The sequence below is a fragment of the Osmerus mordax genome, chromosome 10 (genome assembly GCF_038355195.1).
Source record: "Osmerus mordax isolate fOsmMor3 chromosome 10, fOsmMor3.pri, whole genome shotgun sequence".
NCBI lineage: Eukaryota > Metazoa > Chordata > Actinopteri > Osmeriformes > Osmeridae > Osmerus > Osmerus mordax.
In genome coordinates this window covers 13,313,686-13,334,586 of record NC_090059.1, presented here as the reverse complement: position 1 = coordinate 13,334,586, position 20,901 = coordinate 13,313,686, and the positions used below count along the sequence as shown (strand labels likewise).

Genomic DNA, 20,901 nt, shown 5'->3' with positions numbered 1-20,901 from the left:
TTGCCAGTTCGATTCCCGGCCGTGCAAAATGACGTTGTGTCCTTGGGCAAGGCACTTCACCCTAGCGAATGTCCCTGTACTTACTGTAAGTCGCTCTGGATAAGAGCATCTGCTAAATGACTAAATGTAAAATGTATGTGCCAGGTTAAACCAGGTTCAACCTCAACTTTGATCGTACAGCTAGCACAGATTCAAACCCACAAAATATATAAGTACTGTGTATTGATCAAAGTAATTAACAGTCACTGCTTAAAAACCTTGCAAAAGGCTGTGTGAGTGTGTGTGAGTAATCCTGATGTGAAACATATATTTTTTTTTATTCCTACTATATACCAACTCTCTGCAGACCAGTCCTCGAAGCTTGCAATCCTAACATCCTTTGAAGTTAATTTACATTAAGTTGCTATCTTAAAAGCCCAATTAAATGAAACAGCAGCTAAGATGCTGAAACAGCCCCCTTACTGATGAACCCCATTAGAAGTAACAATATCTATGGCATGAAACACAGCAACGTATTACCTGCTACAAAGGCATTGCTTGTTTTAATAAAGACCTTGTTTGTATACAAAGTACAGTTCACTGTCATTTCATCTAGGTAGAGTAAAGTTACATTTGCATACTTAGAACATAGTGCTACACTATGTTTCTGTCCGTGTATGTATTAAAGTCACTCCAGGGTCTGGACCTTGTGCAGTGGACAGTACTGTACTGCACAGAGGGAAGCAGTCATCAGTGTAACCTGGCCGGTACTGATAAGATACCTGCTGGCCCAGAAGCATGACTGAACCGAACACACACCAACTCAATAACCACTGTACCAGCACAAAGCCATTTCCTGCAGCTATATCCAACTTAAGATAGGAATACGGAATCTATATCAGTGTGTACTTAGTTGCTTACTTTAAATGAAAGAATCTATACTCTCTCTCATTCAGTTAAGAAAGTCTCACTGTACTGACAACTTGGTTCTTGATCAGATACATTCTGTAGTTAAAAAAATCCTCTTGTTGCTATTGTATTTCTGCTGTAGATCTGAGATACTGGTTTCAATATTCCACTGAGCACATTGTGTACCAAGCTAAGGAGATCCATAGGGTCCAGTCATTAGTACCCCTTTGACTAGACAGACAGCTTTCCTCCTCCTCCTTCTCCTCCATGGACTTCAAAGAGCATTATGTCTGAATCTTAGCCACCTCCATTCCACACGTCCCCCTTTACATCCATCTGTACACACAGCAGCTACACTGATTGGACCTATTTTGATGTGTAGTCCCAAGTCCCACCCCCTGCTGTCAAATCTTTCACCATCAAGCCAGCCATCAGGGTCTTTCAGGAAGTCAGCTGTACCATTTCGAGGCAGACTACTGGGTGGAAATGGGGGTTTTAAAAGGAAGGGGATGTCTGAGAGGCTGTGCTTGGCGTGTGTATGATCTGAAACCATGTGGATCTTTCGGCATCTGACACCATTCCACCAGTTCTACTGTGTCTGACGAGAGAATCGGGGAACACATTAAGAGCAGCTAGAAAGATCCCTGAAAAGAATATTCCAGACAACGCTGTCAAGATGGAGAGGCACACCTCAAAAGCCCCGAGAGCTGAAACACACAGCAAATCAGTCTAGCTTTGGTATTCTCTGACAACTAACTACCCTGACTGCCAACCAACCTAAATCTGGGATAAGAAGCTCTTTAACCATGCACAGACCAGGCTCCGGCCTCTTACCGTAGTCATTGTCGTAGAAGATGATGAACTTCTGCCAGCGCAGCTCATCCACCAGGGTGAGCATGACGTCGTTGAGGCGTACGGGCGGGCGAGCGGCCAGCGTGTAGCGCTGCCCGCCGGGGCTAGGGTTGAGCTGGCAGGCGGTGCGTGGCGAGCCCTCGCTGTGGCGCTGGATGTACAGGTGGGGGATGTGCATGGCGTCCGTAAGAGACTGGAGTGCGCTGGCCGAGGCACAGCCCGTGGAGGTGACTAGGGCCAGGATGCCCTGGGTCATCAGCTCACAGGCTAAATGAGAGGAGGGAAGGGAAGAGAGAAGGAGGCAGAGAGATTAATACAGAGAGCTAAGCAATATAATACAAGAGTAGTTTCCCACGTCGAGAACATATTCTTCAAACATGCTGAGCAAGCATTTACTTCAGTTCAATTCATGCTTACAAACTCCAGTTAAAAGAGAAGCACTGTTTATGCCCACCGTACAGCACGGGCACTCATGAAAGAACCTGCTCTGTTTCTTGCTCTTAAAAAGCCATTCAACCAGACCCACTGTGCTTTTATGCTTTTCTCTTTTTCCTTCTGGGACAAACTGAGCTCAACAAAAAGGTCAGCAGGCACTTCGTGACTAAACCGCGAGCAGGGCACTCTAGGACATTATAGCATGGTCTTGTATAGCAACAGGAGACAAAAAGCGTTGCAAGCAAAAGCAAGAACAAAAAGTTGAAAAACGATTACCCTCCCAAGATGGTGGTAAATGTTTGATGAGAGTTTGGATTGGTTGAATGTTTAGTTTTGGAAAACTAAACAAGACTTTAATACAGAAGAAGACACTGTACAATACTGTACACAGGTACAGTACAAACTGTACCAATTACCACACCATTTTCAGATTGTGTTGACTTTCCAGAACTGACATTTGATGTGTTTTTTTTGTGAGCTTATTACAGTATAGTTTGGGACAACCAGTATTGCAATGAAATCAAGCAAGTGAAAAGTTCCCATCTGAAGGCTTGTATCATGGTGTCTTCTGTGTGATAGACAATGCCAGAGTTGATGACGGCTAGTAATGAGCTATGTTAGTACTGTATTTTCCACAGACACTTCTTACCAGTTTGTCTTCCTACAGGGACCGTAACTACAGCAGCTGACACATGACTCAGAGACTATAGAGGATATTAAATGGGATCTTGTTATGTCTCGTCATGTATGTTGAGTCCACCTGCTAAATGTAAATTGGAGTCACTCATGTCTAGTCTTGTTGTGCACTTCCTGTTTTTGTTTTGTATTCACCTTCCCTCTCGTTTCAGACCCTGACTTCCTCCCTTGGTGTGAAATTCCCGCCTTTGTGATTGTCTATCCCCCCCCTGATTGGTTTCACCTGTTTTCCCCTACCTCATGTATAAATAGTCCTTGTCACCCTTTGTCTTGTGCCTTTCTTCTGTTTTGTGAGTCGTGCATTTGAGTCCACCTGTGTCGTGTCAAAGGACGTTACAGATCTCATCTGAGTCAATCCTCTGAAAACCTCCCTCCTCTCCCTCTCTCTCTCTGTCTCCCTACACTCCCACTCCACTCTCACTCTTACTCTGGTTCTGTCTCTCTTTCTTCCCGTCCCTCATCATGGTAACCGTGACCTTTTTCAAAAATCTTCTACCCCATTTAGCTCAGAGACCTGGTTAATTCAGCCAGGGCTGGGGCGGGGGGCTGCCTCTCTCCAAGCCTGCACTAATTATTTCCAGTTGAAGGAGGCTTTCAGAAAGTCCTCTGAAGGTCGTTAGGATAAAGCGCAGGTCTGAGTGATCTTAAGAGCAGTCCTCCGCAGAGGACTGTGGGGACCCCCTTCCTCACAATCCCACCATGCACTACAAGAGGCTCATTCAATTGCAGTGAAAGGCCTCTCGAGGATGAGGCTCGGGCTGCCAGGGGTTCCACCAAAGAAGAAGAGCAACGATCCGATTCTTAAACAAATGCTGCTAATGACAAGGTAATTATGGACCAGGGCTTCCTGTCCTGCACAGAGAAATAATGGGATTGATCTAGCCGTGCTCTAACCTCCTGCCTGTGTCTTTAAAGAGAATCCCTGTTCCCTTGTTTCGCCTGACCTGAGCTCGCTTACCAGCCGTGGGTCCACAGAGCCAGCGACTGCTCTCCTGAACAGATTCCCCAGCTCGTCTGTTTTTATTTTTTTATTTTAAGTTCCTCAAGCTGACCTAAATGGAGATGAAGTTGAGTGTGGCTGTGAAATCTGGAGGGGGGGTCGATAGGCAGAGAAAGCAAACAGCAGAGCTAGCGCAACAAAACACCAGGTTCAGGTTCGGGAGTCAGGGAGTTGGAGCGGTAAGACAAGACAGAGGGGATTGCTAATGGTCAGGCTGGTTATTACTCAAGGCCAATTGAGTTCTAATTCCCAACATGCTTAATTAAAAGATCTGCTGTGGTGCGCCTCTCTCTCCATAGCAACATCTGCTTGGCGTCCTGTGCTTCTTCTCAGTCCCTGTGGATTGGCTTTAAAGATGCAAGCGCACACGGATGCACACACACACCACACACACACACACATATGGTGCACACAAACACACACATACACCGATAAAACAAGATACAAAAAAGAAAAGCTACATTGCCTTGAACTCTTCCACAAGCTCTGAGCACCTTACGGTGTGAAAGGAGGACTCGTAGTCTTGCGCCTCTCCTGAACCCTAAATGGTTATGGTTGTTCTAATAATCACCTTGTGCCCTGGAGGGGCCCTCCGTAACCAAAGACTAGATCTGACGAACAGTCCCATTAGCCAGTAATCAATGGTCTAGACAGGACTCTCAACTTCTATTGAATAAGTTATAATTGCTAATGAGTTTTCACCCACTAAGGTGTACTAATGCCGGCAACAAAACAAAACCATTACCTTCATTGAATGTTAATCTAGCTACTTTCTCTGTGGCACAAAGACAGTGCTGGACGGGATGAATGCGCTGAACATGAGAACCACTTGGAGGGCACTGCTGTGATGTTAAACAATTCACGTTTCTGCTCAAACTTTGGAGTTGTAGAGAGCTGGCTGCTTAATCTGTTTCGTGTAATTGGATGCTGAGTCGTTGTAGAAGAAATGTTGAGTCCTCAAAAATCAATCAGCAGTTCAGCTTTCAAAAGCAGAGCCCAGAAAGAGAAAGAATTGCAATTTCTCGCTGCTATTGTTTTTTTTGCAAGACTTGTATGAATCAACTGATTTTATACCACTCCTACTCATAATCCACATATCTAATGTAATACCAACACATCTAACCCCATTCAGAACGCATACTTACATATAGTAGACACATCAATGTTAAAAAGAAGAATCTACAGCAGCTTTAGTGAACAATTCAAGAGAGAGAGAAGAAAATCTTGTGGCTGAGGACTTTTGTATCCAAATGTCATTTTCAAGTTTAGCCTTTCTTGCGGGCAGGAGAGATTCCTGAACCTGGCTGATGGTTGTGGAGGGACTGCTAATGTGAACACCCAGGAAGCTACCCTACGCTGGAGCAGAGATGACAGGGAGAGAACAGGGGGAGAGGAGGGGAAAGGAGGGGAAAGGAGAGTAGGCAAAATAAGAAAATAAGGAGAGGGCAGGAGGGAGAATGGAGCAGAGCATAGGGAGAGGAGGAAGAGAAAAGAGAGAAGAGTAGGAGTACAGAGAGGAGAGGGAGATGAGAGAAAAGGAAGATGGGGAAAAAAGCTCAGATTCACTCCACCAGTAATTGAAAACATGCTTCAAAGCATTACAGATTAAGATATTCTCATTCGGACCAAATTATTTCAGTCCCAATGCAATACTTCTTCGGAAGAAGGAAATGTCTTCAAATCAAAAGCAAACTAAAACTCTAGGAGAGGTGTCTGCAACTTTTGTCTCCCTCACTGTCAAGTCAAATAGGGCAATAGAGAAAGAACTCAAGCTGATTGCCTGCCAAAAAACACACATACTGTTCTTTATTCATTCAGTTCATACTCCAGGCTAGAAATGACTCCTTTGCAACCACTGGAGGTTTGATACAAATGTCCCAGTCTTGATTCTGGCATACTAATGACATCAGTTGTTATATCCCTTGATGTGGGTTGTGAGCTCTGGTCCATTAAAAACACAGGCAACAACAGTGATAGCTTTCATCTGTCTTTGAGTAGGAGTGTGTGTATGTGTGCATGCTTGTATGCAAGTTAATGTGTGTGTATGTTCTGTGTGTGTGTGTGTGTGTGTGTGTGAGTTTCACCATCTTCCCCCATCTACTCTGGGATCATTAGCAGAAGCAGGCTAAATGTCATGTGTGTAATGTGTGCAGTGTTGGCCTGGACTTTGATAGGTATTTTACTGAAGGGCCAGGCCTCTCAGTGACAGCTCTGAGGAGTGGGGAGCGTCACTGGTAAAAAGTAATGATCTATTAAGGAGAGGAGAAGGCACCATGACATGCCAGCAGAGCCCATCCATCACACGGAGACAGCCTGGGACAGTCACATTAGTCACCTGGAGAACCAGGACCCAGTCTCAGACAGTTGGGCGGACGTCCTCATGGTCGGACGGAAGGACAGACAGACAGACCAAGGTGCAGACAGAAGAATGGACTAGTGGATGGCCGGACAGAAACAGGCTGGACAGTAACAGGTGGATGGACAGTGTACTGCTTTACAAGCAGAAGACACAGTGTTTCCACAAGCTGTTTAGGCGCTTTCTGTGGATGCAATTTCAAGACTCATTTTCCCTCTCTGCATTACAATGCAGATTCTTTTTTTATCGAGGCTGAGTTAAAAAACGAATTCAAATTCTTGCCATGACAAGTTGTTTGTTGTGTTTCCTAATTAAAATGATTATTTCAATAGTATGTGTGAACCCTCACTGAGTCTTGGATACCATCTGTTGGGTGGATTAAGCTGACGTAACATCAACAAGGTTTTGTTATACCAACATTAATCCCCGTTCACTTGAACCAAATTAAACCTTAAAACACTTATTACGTTGAAAGCTGACTATTAGCTCCTTACAGATGATTCTAATTCATTTGGTTTGTTTGGTACAGTAAATGATAGTTCAGTGTAATGTGTTTTTACAGCCCTGTGCTTGGGGAGATATGTAAGTAAGTAATTAGCTACAAGTCTTTCAGCAGCAGTTTACATGACATGATTTAATATTCCACACAGTACTTTCTTTTTCCTTTGTAATTCCAAACATCTTTGTTTGTGTACACCCATCCTTCGATACATTAGACAGAACTGCCAATTGACAACAATTAAGCAAAAATGTATTTTGAAGATTTTTTAAATAGCAAAGTACCAGAGAATGTGTTTATGGCATAACGCTCTGCAGCCTTTTTGTGTGTCTGCTGTGAGGTTGCCAGGCCGGGTGCTCCAGTAGAGGGACCAGAGGTCGTGTCAGAGCCCCCCAGAGGAGAGCGGTCTGGGGATAAGAGGGCTGGAATAGAGGCCTCCGATCAAGGGCATACTCATCCCTCCACGACTCCATCAAATGATAGGAGAGGAAAAGGAAAGTAGAGGGTGAGGGCAGGAGGGGGAGGGCGAGAGAGAGAGCAGGAGAGAGGGAGGAGACGGAAAGATTGTAAACCTCCACTGATCTTGCCTGCCGGCCATCCTACAGTACCTGTAAACCCATGGCTTATCCCCAGAAAGGCAGGCAGCATAGGCTTCACCATCACACACATCCTCTCTCTCACCAACCGTCTCTGGAGGAGGGGATCCCTCTCTGAATTGCTCCTCCCAAGGTTTCTTCCATTTTTTCCCTTTTTGGGAGTTTTTCTGGGAGTTTTTCCTTGTCTTCCTTGAGGGTTTAGGTTGGTTGAGGGGCAGTTCTATGGGCGTATGTGAAGCCCTCTGTGATATGCTTGCGTGTAAAAAGGGCTATACAAATAAATTTGATTTGATTTGATTTGATCACACAGATAGTGGTAGAGGACCTGCATACATTATTAATGAAAGCCTATGGAACAGGATGACAGCCAGGGCATTCCTAATTTGATATGATTGGGATCTTCAGGCAGACAACCCTTGGATGAAATGTGGAACTAGACATCAAACAGGAATTACTTGAGGCTGAAATAAGAAGACTAACTTATGTTTGGTGAAATCAACATGACCTTGAGGTAAGAAAGGTCAATATGCACAGTATAAAATATTTCATTAAATTGGAACAGAGGGCCAAATATTCAGTGCTCTACCATTGCAGAAGAATACAAACAAGAATCTTTTTAATATTCAATGCAGTTCTGTGGTTACCCAAAAGCTTGAAGGTTATAAAACTGAATTTTCTGTGTGAAATTTGCTGCTCTGATTCCTCTGTGTGTTGTCACATCTCCTTCACGGAACACTTGGTGCGAAAGCAATGGTTATTGTCACAATGAATGGCCATTTGAATACCATCCCTCTCACACACACACACACACACACACACACACACACACAATCATACAGAATCACCAGAGATGAGACGAGCGTGGCAGGTGTCATAACAAACCAACACACACACACACACACACAGACACATACAAACACACTCACGCACAATAATAAACAAAAATCATGCAATGCACAAGCATCGTTAAAACCCGGGTCTCAGTACCCTGTGAACACAAACAACTTTTGAAGGGCCGGTTGACAACACCTGCACCTCGAAATCAAAGAGACAAGCTAGTGTGAGACGTCATGCAGGCCCAGTGCTGGTTCAGAGCAGCTCACTGAACACGGAACAGCAGACCAAGCCGGGCTGAATAAAGAGAGAGCCACTTAGCCAGCATACAGAGGGACTGCATTGTGAAGTTAACAAGATCACACAGCTCTGGAGCTAATGAGTTAGCCCCTCTGTGCTATCATGGCGCTCATCAATATGATATGTAATTACAAGCTATTAATTACATTTGAGGGAATGGACCAGAGCTTAGTCACAAACCTGGCTGGAAGGCTGTCTTTGTTCGTGGAAACCTTGATTCTCACAAACACACATCTCTAAGAAATGACAAGTGCACACTCGCGCGTGCGCACACCCACACACAAACATACACAACCTCAGTGTGACCCATAAATAGTAGTAAAACCACAGCAACTTTTTCTTCTGTACAGTATATCAGCCTTTTCTGTGCAGCTACCTCTATGCTGCAATTCGAAAGCCTTAACTTTGATAGTTATGTTAAATGCCTTCAAAAGTATATACTTGTGTTTCAGACATTAAATTGCATGCTACATATTCACCTGACACATTGCCATGAAGATTTGAAAAAATAACATCTTGAAAAGCAGTGACACTGTATCTTGAGATGTGAGGGAAACATCAAGGAGGAAGATGAAAGAGTGGAAATAACAAACATCACAGAGGAAGAGGAGAGCTGGGGAGGAAGAGTGGGACAGAGAGGAAGAGATGGACAGGAGGACAGATTGGAGGATATGGATAGAAGAGGATGTAGAGGATGGCAGGAAAACAAGGGGATGAAGAGGAGAAATGCCTCTCACATCCTAAACTCCACGATAACACAGTCTCCATGTAACTGAAAGTCCATTTTATGACGAGATTGACAAAGGTGATTCACTGAGTGATTCACTGACTTGCAAAAGTGTATGAGGGCAGGTGCACGCGCACACACACTCGCACACAACACACAAACAACTGTGGAGACACACAGGTACATACACACATACACACACACATGAAAAGACAAACAGAGAAATTGGCTTTTTATCGACCATTCCTTAGAGAGTGGAGCCGGGGGCATTGTCTTTTAAGATTTCACTCTGCTGTCTTTCTCTTGAAAACTTCCTGAATTATCTACACAAAAAACACACAAACACACACACACTGTCGACATAGACAATGGCAGCCAGCTAAGGCCCCTCTTCCTCTCTTGCTTTCCTCACCTACTGAATGCCTTCCCATCCTTCCTTCTTAACCAGATGAAAGACAAACCCTAGGCTCTCACTTCGACTGATCAGTGGGTGTCTCTGTGTGTTGATGTGTAGAATATATTAGCCACGCAGCATTTGACCAGCCGTATCTCCATCACCACCCATGTCATCCTCTGTCTCCTTAATAAGGAAGCCAGGAGTTAATTGGTCCAATGTGCCACTGCCTGATAAAAATGATGTGGAGTCGTATTATAATTCTAATTTAGGTGTCAGTTCTAATATGAACACACACATACACATTGACACACTCACACATTTGTAATATGCATATGGTTCTCTTTTCCCATGGGTCGAGCAAATCAATTTTACTTTAATGTTTAGGGAAGGCAGTTGAAATAATCACATCCATGAAGTATCCAGATTACATGGTATTTTCGAGGGCTTATGCGGATGTCTGGTTGAAATTGAATTTAGGGAGATGATAGTTATTGTTACACTGCCATTTTTCATTGAAATAGCAATCGTTGACCTTTCACAAAGAAAAAAACAACATTTGGATGGGTGAAGATGAGAGAAATTGTTAGGTTGTAGCACTGTACGCTATCATAGAGAAAGACAGAATACACTGTCGAAGCAAGACAACATCCATTTCAAAGCCTTTTCAAGCCTTGCCACTCAGTATTCATGGCACATGCTGCTTTGGCAAGAAGCAATGCATTCTTTGCACACACTGACATGCACACACACACATGCACCATGCACCATGCTCGGAATATGCAGAGAGCAGACAAGCAACTGATGCCATGCTTCATTTTAACACCCAGTTTTAAACTGCCAGGGACATTTTATTGTTGTCTTTACTGTGTCACTTTATAGGTCTCTCCAATATCAGTCTTATCACCTTGAATAAAGTTCACACACCCTATCTCTCCCTCTCTCTCCCCCCTTCTCTGTCTTTGTTTTCCCTCCCCCTCTCTACCTCCCCCTTCTCTCACCTCTCTCTCTTCCAATCTATCTCTTTAGACTTTGAAGCTCATCTCTCGCTTCTCGAAGACAAATCATTTTCTTTCATTATTGAACAGACATATTCACCGCAAAACCCCTAATTTGGACCCATTAGATTCAGAATAGAATCCTGACTGAGACGTTGGTTTGACTCACTGATTGATTGGTTGATTTGCGATGTGGGCCTTGAGAATAAAAGATGGAGATGGACCTTGTTCGTCAAACTTATGGCTTCATTTGAAGATAAAAGAGAATACGTTTAGGAGGGTTAAGCCTAACTTGCAACCAGAAAAAAGCACAGATATGGTATAAATATTAATACATTTACAGTCCAGTGTCGTCATTTGGACCATACCTTGGACTCTTGTTTGTCAAGAACACACATTTACCATTAGACCAACAGATCCAGAGAGGAGCTTGAGGCAGGATAGCTTTTTACCAAACAATTTCCACCAAACTTCTTCATACTAAGCAAGCTTCACACAACTTCTTACCCGTTAACAGTAAGACCCTTTTCTTTTGAAAACAAGTTTTGTATAAGTAGCCTAACCCTCAAGGAATGCTAATCGTGTCCATTATGTCAAAATAGAAAATGTCACAAGCAACTTTCTCAGCTTTGGTTAAAAGCTCCTTTGTCATCTAAAAATATGCACTGCCATACCTCTCCAGCTCCCTCAGACACATAGCATCAGGATATGCAGATCTCCAGAACAGCAGCCGTTGGTCCTACTGCCCTGGAACCCTGGGAGGGATGTTAGGGATGATGATAGAATATGGAGGACCTCACTCACTACCCTGACAAGATCAGCACCATTAGACCTCCAGAGGATCATTTGGTGCTATTGATTAAGAGGTTGTATAAAAAAGGCCTGGCATTTGAATTTCCTGTGGCCCTTCTCGTGGAGAATATGCGGGTATATTGGCATGCTCCTGACATTTGTTTAAGTCAACTTCCCCTTTTCCTTTGGCTCGGCCTGAATCTTAAACGCTAAATGTGTTTTGTTTGGTGTTTTTCTTTCTTTTTTCAGGTTGAAGTACATAATATGTATTGTCTGCACATACAAGCATTGGGTCAAGGTCCAGGTTGGTTTGGAAATGAATAGGGTCTTCCTCTCACTGTCTCTCTCTCTCTCTTTTCTTTCTCTCTTTCCTTTCTTCCTTTGTGTAAAACAAAAAAATGTTTGAGATGAGAACTTTTTAATGAGTGCTTGAGATAAGCCCTGGTTCATTACACCCACCCTGGGCTGAATAACAATGTTTCCCACAGATTGGCCAAGAATGCTGAATAATTCCTGTTAGTGTACAAATTAGAGAGGAAATCTATTGCCCTCAGTTGAGGAGTATAATAGGCTATCATCTCGGTATAGCGTTGCTGTTTTGCACAGAGGGGATTGGTGTTCAACACAAACCCTTGGAATAGATAGGAGCGAGAGAGAGAGAGAGAGAGAGAGAGAGAGAGAGAGAGAGAGAGAGAGAGAGAGAGAGAGACGCACGTTGAAAAAGCTCTTCTCAGACCATACTCAATTTAGCGAATCATTGGATCTTGGAAAACAAAAAAATCATATCGATTTGGGCCTAAATAAAATGCAGCGCTCTATTAGCCGAACAGCACGTTGCTTATGCTTCTGATGCCTCTGTTTGGATTGTCCGTTCATGCAGAACACTGTCTGAAATGGAAACCATAGATTTGGGAATTAGGTTTGAGCTCAGCACCAAACCACAGGACGATGATAGTGCTGATGGTTTACTCAGAAGTCCCCTGGTCGCCCTGGAAACTGGTTAAAGTACAGCGATGGGTTGAAATATACAACTTATCTATTGCTTGGGGAGTGCTTGATTTAGGTAGCCTAGCACAAGGGAGAGCCAGGACGTCAGGATGCCCATTAATAAGGAAAACTAAACCAAGTGCATTGTGGGTATTTGAGAGAAAAGTATTCAGAGAGAGAGTGAGACAGAGCAAGAGAGAGAGAAATAGAGAGAAACAGAGAAAATTAGATAAGGAGAGTGAGGGAGAGAGAGAGAGAGAGAGAGAGAGAGAGAGAGAGAGAGAGAGAGAGAGAGAGAGAGAGAGAGAGAGAGGAGAGAGAGAGAGAGAGAGAGAGAGAGAGAGAGAGAGAGAGAGAGAGAGAGAGAGAGAGAGAGAGAGAGAGAGAGAGAGAGAGAGAGAGAGAGAGAAAGAAAAAGGAAAGAAGTGAAACGTTCATAACTGCCTTTCAACACCAAACAGTGAGGTCAAGGGTGTGAAGTGGGATCAACAGAGAGGATCACAGGGGAGGTCGTTCCCACGGATATGATGCCAGTTGGGATGTGGCGTCCAGGTGGAACTCATTCTGGGTGACCTTGGAGAGCTGGAGGTCCAGGGGCGTGAGGGCCGGGGCGCAAATGACCTGCCAGGAAATCCAGTCAGAGTCATTCCTCTTTTCCTCCCTCCATATGCTGTTCTACATGCTACGAGTGTTTGTGTGTTCACATGTGTGTTTGTGTGTCTGACAGCATTTGAATTTCAGCTCTTTTATCTGTCTTTTCAAACTGCAGGGAAACCAAAGACGTGTTGTCGAGGCCGGATTAGACATGGAGGCGTAAACCCCTACTCGTGTTGGTATTAGTGAGGGGCTGTGTAAGGCTCCGGCTCTGGACCGCCGTCCATAATGATTGTGTCCTTGGTGTGGGCTGGAGAGCAGTGAGGTTTGTCTTTCATTACCTCCTCAATGATCCGTCAGGGTCTGCTGTGTCCTGCCTGCATACTAATGACAGGGGAGGGGATCTGTCTGAGAGGAACCGGCTCACACATGGAGGGGTGTGATCACACACACACAGAAACACACACAGACACACACACACACGCACGCACGCAGAGACACATTCACACACACATGCAGGCACACAAACAAACCTACACATGCACATACCAGAAGTACAGTCAATTTCCATTGTTAAAAGGGTCGGCAACGCACAATGAACATGAACAATCAACTCATAGACCTGTACCTGTGTAGTGCACAGAAGGCTTTATTCCATATGAAAACCCTCTGAACAATAAAGGTTTGTTAGGATTAAAAGCCCTTGGTAAACATCCCTGCTGCATATCAAATTAATTTGATAGTACAATCTATTTGCCTGAGACAAAGAAAACACTAGAAACTTGAATCATGATTTAATTATGACGGAGCTCATGGAATGATAAATGGCTGGAATTGTACTGGACCAATAGGCTGTCTAACCAGCCTATTGGTCCAGTGGGCAGCAGAAACCTGATCTGTATCCAAGTCCATTTTCATGAGGCTGGAACTGTGGCTAGGGCTGGAGTTGAGGCCTGGCTGATAACAGTGACAGCTCCAGCTAATATGATCAAGTCTGCCAGCACGCTGCCTCAGATAGGAAATGACACCTAATTCACTTTAATATGTGTCCTGATTCCTGGCCTTTTGCTGCACGCCTGCCACTTAGAGTGTGAGTGAAGGGGGGAAGGCTGGTGGGCGGGGGAAGGTGAGACAGGCTAGTTAGTTAGTGTTGAGGTGGCACAATTTTTACAGAGTAAATGGTCCTGCTGGCTGAGAACAGAGGCACACACACAAACAGACGTTTATTTGACAACAAGGCACACTTATGCCGCATGCACTCCATTATATTGACCATTGAGCGTGATTGTTTTTCTGGCAGTAGAACCCTAACAAGCACAGGTGCTTCTACAGGGGCTGAGAGGGGGGCGGGGAGGCAGAAGGGATCTCAACCCACCACCTCCCCTCGCCCCCCTAGGTGGGAACTGTCAACAGCATTCTGGGTCAGTTGGTCATTTGAGTTTATTGAATGACTTTTTTTCCACACTTTTTTTTATAGTAAGGCAATGAGTCATCTAGCATATCACCTGGCTTCATCGCAGGGTTGGAATGGAATGGGCTGATCCTGGGCTTTCCTCTGTGCAGTTGAGGATTATCTCCTGCAACCTGTCCTTACTAAAAACCTAGGAGGAGATTGATAGTGTGTACTGTACACAGCATATCAGAGAGATGAGAGCAATGAGTTTTGATAACGACATGACAATGGCATACCATATAGACAAACCATTATGCAAGGTATCAGAGAGATCAAGCCTTTCAACAAATACAACAACCAAGATAAACACAAATGTTAAGTATTACAAAAGGGGGTGTGTGTGTGAGCTTTTCAGATCTAGCCTTATGGCAGAGTGGAAGAGGCCATGTGATATATGCGGTAACATTACATTAAGTTGTTTGAACCTTTGTTCAACTGTCACAGCAAACCATGTCCTTCCAAAACACACTCTGGGTAATGAGTACCGGTACTGCAACTCGCCTGCTCATCCGAGAGATTGATGGGTGTGTGGAGAGGAATGCGATGACTGTCAATCTGAACTTGCATTCACACACAGTTAATACTAAACAAAGAATCAAACGGGAAAACATGCAAACATCTATGTACACATAGAGAATCCGTCAGATGTGATCTCAATCTGTGAACCGACTACTCTGACACTCCTTGGAACCAAGATTTCCACATGATGTATGCATGATGTATTTACATGTCCGCATTATAAAGTATTTCACACATTCAGTTGGCATACATTACATTCAGAATCTCAAGTGTGCCTCTTGCCTTAAAACTACAGTCTGACAAGTAGACAACATTAGTTATGTTCACGAGGCTGAGGAAGACGGGATCCTTTCTGATCTCCCTCTCGTTTCCCTCAGGGCTTTTAAAGTACAAACACCCCAGGGCGTCCACACTATCACACCCAATGTGACGTCATAAAGCTCAAAAGAACCATTAAGAAGAATATATTTTTTTAATTTAGCTGGAAATGAAAGAACAGATCCTATCTGGCTCTGTGTCTGAGATGGCTCTTCTGACCTTGAGAGTGTGTTCACAGGCAGCTGTACAAATGAAAATACACCTCTGGTAGCCGTTACAGGCTAATGGGAAATGGAGTTGAGATGGGAACGTAGAAACCATATCTACAAGGGCTATATATGCGCCAAGGTAATTTACTGTAAAGTACAGTTTTGTGGAGGCTAAGGTTCTGTAGCCTACCATAGCCTACCATAGCCAGTATTACAGACTGTGTGCTTGTTGAGAGGTACAGTAGCAATGACCTCTCCTACACACCTTCTGTATGCCTGGAGAGGGCCTGGAAAGAGATAGGATTGTCATTGTGGTTATGTGACCAATTCACTAAGCCAATCACTTCCCTCCGTTGGTGCAGAACAGAGGGCTGCTTCCAACTGGCCCATCAAAGGCTAATGTAATGTATCTTGTCCACTCAGGTCTCTGGCTGTTCCCCTGGGGGTGGGGCTTTGGGACTGAGTCACAGAGCCAGCAGAATGAGGAACAGATGTACAGGAGCAGTACCATAGAGAAAGTAAGAGGGATTTGGTCCCGGACAACCAGCTACAAGTGAACTGCAGCAGGCTTAACCTCCTGGCTAGGCTACACTCACCCCTCTGTTGTTCACTTTTTACCACAAACACCTGGAAGTAGTAGAAGCCTGCAGAGCAGATGATAGAGCAGATTTTTACACGTTATTTGCCCTAGTCAATGTTGGCTTGGGCTCTTACCTGCTCTACCTTCGAAATGAGTTTCCATTCTTTGTGGTGAGCGGGCAATGTCAGTCTCCATCTTGAACCAATAACATTGAAGAGAAAAGGATTTGAGTAGAGGTGTTGCAATCTCCGAAACACTTTGATGTTGTCGTCAACATTCAGTGGCTATTTCTGAAGCAACTCTAGGGGAATATAAATGCAGGTCTGGATAACAGAACAACAAGCAAACAGGCATCACACGCAAGCCTTTGACAACATGTTCACACTTACTCAAAGCACAAAAAATATCATCCCTGCTTCTTACATGCAATTTATTTATAGGTAGACTTCTGTCCCAGCTCACTTCCTGGTCTGTTTAGCGGATGGTTAAACTTTTGCAAACCCACTGATAAATGATGTTGGATTTATCAAAGCATTTACCCAGCATGATTTGCATATCAATTTTAAACAGCCTCTGGTGGAGTTTTGATGAAGATGACATTTCCGTAAAGGACCTTTCCCAAATTATTATGAGCCCTTGGCTGCATATCGATCCACAGAGCACTGAGGGACTGAGTGTGGAATTGTCTCACTCGTTATGGATGGAGAGTGAGACAAGTGTCTCTGTAGTGAGAGGAGGGTACTTCAAACTGATAGAATGATCAAAACAGGGAAGGATGTGTGACCATCAACCAGGAAGGATCGTTTCTGCTTCAGCACAGCAGTGGCCCTTGAAACTCTCACCTGGTATCGTGGGGCTGATCAGGACCACATCACACTCATTATCTCAGACAACACTCTCCGCATGCATGGCTATACTATAGGTCACATTATTGTGGGTTTACTGCTATGGCGTCACCATTAGCTCAACTGCGCTGGTCAAGCTCATTCAAGCGCTGTTCAAGTGTTGTCTCCAACTTCTAATCTGAAACCTAACTTCCCATGAAAAGGTGGGATTCAGGTAACTCATAGCCTGAGCCGTCAATCAAACTAATAAGGCCAGTGTCCATGTAACTGGAAACCCTGTCACCTCTGCTCTTAGCCTGACAAACACGGGGGCCTGCAGCTACGGAGACCAGGGAGAGGGGGTGTTTTGACCCCTGAGACTATTTTGCTTCGTGACACATCCGGACTGCCCTACAACATGCATTGACATGCGCAAAATCGCACGCTCACCCCCCCCGCTCCACCCGCCGACCCCCCTCCCCCCACACACACAATCACACACGTACATCCACCCCCACACGCTCGCACTCATCGTACCACAGCAACGCCTCCAGAGTCGATGGTGAGACAACCACTATGAGACGACAAGTCCAGGAGAGTTTGTGTGGAAGTTGTCGTAGGCCGAAAACTGGATATAAGACACCTCAGGTTAAGCTGAGCGGAAAACACCATGATATAGGGTTGTCTTGACATTTTGCCTCTCAGTGGGACTGAGAGAATATCACATATTTACTATACGCTCACAAGAGATAACGAGAGGCACCCACGAGAGCTCAGACCTTGTACGAAGAACAGAGGGCAGGGCAAACTGACATTTTAGGGGTTTAGAAGATAATCACACCATGGCAGGCTAAACTGCCATGTAGATCAGGGGCGTTCTGTGCACTATAAATGCTGTCTGTATTCAATTGTTAAGTGGGCTCTCTATCTTGTGCTCGGAGAGACCTAACGTATGTTGCCTTTCTGACTTGATCAATAAAACTTGCCATTGCATCTGAAAACTTGGACAGACTCCCTGCGTTCGTCCTTTCGCACCTGTTCGGCTAAAAAGCTAGCCACCACAAAGTGTGTAACTCCTCTGGCAACCTCCACCATCAGAGGTTGAACCAAGGGTTCAACCTCTGATGGTGGAGGTTGTCTCTGACCAAGGCTGATAAATGGAGGACAAGTGTCGAAGGTAGTCCGGGGAAATTTGAAAAATGTATTTAAAAAACACCCGTTTTACCTCCGGTGTGTAGGTATGATGGAGATCTTTGGCTCCAGCCCGATGGTGTATTCAGCACTTGAATTTGAAGCAAGGATAACAGAGGATCAGGGAGCAGTGTAGCTTTAACACTATAGGAGGTGCATTACATTTACATTTACATTAGGAAAGCTTCATCCAGGTGTTAAGAGGAAGGTGTCATGTACGGGGTGGGGGGGGGGGTAAACATAGGTGCATTCCTGTTCCCTCTGGATGAAGGAAATTAACCTGTCACTCATCCGACTGATGCAAGAATAGCCTTGTCACTCATTATAGCCTGGAATAATGGGTTTCAGCTACAGCAATTAGGTCTGCTTGGTTTGAGACATGGGGCTGTTGGTGGAGGTGACATGCATGTAGGATTTTGAGTGTATACAGATTTTTTGATCCATACTACTACGCAACTCCAACATACACCATGCACAAAATGTATATACACTGTGTGTATGTACATGTGCTCCCGTCCTGGCAGAGCTTAGGTTTGTGTGATCAGGTCTAACAACGCTGTCCAGATCAATGACTCAGAATCGGGCCAGTGTGTACATACACACACACACCTGTATGTGCATGCACAACCACACAAACACAGACACACAAATACACACACTACCACAACCCCCCCCCCCCCCCCCCCCCCCCACAAACAGTTGTTTAACATTCACTCAGCACCTTGTCAAATGAACAGCTCGATGCTGCAGTATAATGGGCAGAGGCTGTGGGGACGTCCTTGAACAGCCATGAGACTGTTCTTCTCTCAGATTCTAACACTGCTCTGCACCACACAAAGATTCCACCATGGTCCTAAATTGTGTCTGTGTGTATATGTATGTGTGTATGTGGGAGTTAGGTGGCTGAGCGGTTAGGGAATCGGGCTAGTAATCTGAAGGTTGTCAGTTCGATTCCCGGCCGTGCCAAATGAAGTTGTGTCCTTGGGCAAGGCACTTCACCCTACTTGCCTCAGGGGGAATGTCCCTGTACTTACTGTAAGTCGCTCTGGATAAGAGGGTCTGCTAAATGACTAAAATGTATGTGTGTGTGTTGGCGAGGTTGAGCACGGTTTGTGGAGTGGTGATGGAAAGTGAGTGGGTGGCAGAGAGACTGTTTATGCTCTCAACAGTGACGGAATCCAAAACTGGAGTCGGTAATGCTCTATTCTGCATACTACTGAAGATGTCTCGGACCCTGTTTGTCAGTGTGCACTTCAACCTTTGAGAGACAAACTTACAAAATATGATATATGATATAGGCAAACTCTAGCACATATTCAAATGTGTTAAAGGAATAAATGCAATTTGGAATTTGTTATCATAATTGTGGACACTTTTCTGTATTTGTGTACAGTAGATGAATTATCTAGTGTAGATGTGAGAAAGCTTAGCAGAGATTAGGAAGTGACTGGTGCCAAGATAGCATGTTGCCCAGGACAGCACCAGTCTCAAAAAGACAGCTCGTATTCTCATTCTGAAGATAAAAAAGACATTGAACAAAGAGATCTGTGAGTTCTGTCAAATCCAGTCAACGTCATGGAAACGAGACATTGCGGGCTCTGCAGTGTGACTAAGATGACAACTCAAACAGGATTAAAGGACGGCTAAAGCTCTAGAATTGTAGTAACTGTATACAGGTCAATACATAATCATGGAGGAAAATACCACATACAGCTGTGGTTGTCTACTGTACAAGTTGTATAAGTTGGCACAGCAAGATGATGTTATCCATAGACCAGAAAGATATGAGCTAATGCAATTAAATCGATCGATAAAAAACCGGAGGGTGTAATGGATTTTTGTTTTCCAATTAGTTTTCCTGAGTAAAGCTGTGCGAGCAAGTAAACATTTTAATTGCACGTTGACTCCAGCCCCCTTCTTCCTGCTGCCTCCCTGTGACAGGGCTGAGACAGGGCTGAGACAGGGGTGAGACAGTGTGTCCCAGCAGTGAGCCCTGCTCTCTCCAGAATACCAACTCTGCCCTCCTCTGTCATTCCTCCCAGCCGTGCAATCCACTTGCAGCACACATGTGCTTCGTATGCAGAACATCACGCATGGACTGTTAGGACGAGAGGACAGATTAGAGAGAATGACTAGAGCTGGGGTGCATATGGAGGGATGGAGGGAGGGAGGGTGAAGAGCAGCCCCATTGTGACATACACATCCCCTCTCTCTCTCTCTCTCTCTCTCTCTCTCTCTCTCTCTCTCTCTCTCTCTCTCTCTCTCTCTCTCTCTCTCTCTCTCTCTCTCTCTCTCTCTCTCTCTCTCTCTCTCTCTCTCTCTCTCTCTCTCTCTCTCTCTCTCTCTCTCTCTCTCTCTCTCTCTCTCTCTCTCTCTCTCTCTCTTTCTCTCTCTCTCTCTCTCTCTCGATATTAAGTTCTTACTTTTCTTACAAGGTACAGTCATCCCTTTTCCTTTCTCTCTCACGCTCCTAACTCTCTTGATAGAAACGTACAATTTAATGATAACCGTAAAAGAACATCTCACAGAAATAACATCATCATTATTATCTAATTCGTCCAAATTCATGCCCACAGTATGTGCTTCGCAGCCGCTAATAATATTCCCTCCTGGAAAGTAAAAAAATATGTAATTCAACAGAAAAACACAAGTTTGGTGTTGGTATAATTCTTTATGCAATATATGTTGGTTGGATAGGAGTGTCTGCTAAATGAATACATGTAAATTGTACAAATAAAATGTATGGTGATTTTGGTGATTTTACAAAAACTTTGCATTAAAGGAAGTCTGTAAGTGAGGTGGTCACTGTAGTGTCCAGTGGAACCACCAGGACTAAAACAGGAACACTCTCACTAAGCA

General features: G+C 44.4%; 1 protein-coding gene across 1 annotated transcript in view; it reads right to left on the bottom strand.

Annotated features, from left to right (window-relative positions):
* The window catches only part of grid1b (glutamate receptor, ionotropic, delta 1b), a 169,839-nt gene that overhangs the window by 86,875 nt on the left and 62,063 nt on the right, over positions 1 to 20,901 (bottom strand). Inside the window, exon 3 of the mRNA XM_067245072.1 lies at positions 1,723 to 2,007. Coding sequence (XP_067101173.1) covers positions 1,723 to 2,007 — 285 coding nt within the window. The remainder of the gene's footprint in view (positions 1 to 1,722; positions 2,008 to 20,901) is intronic.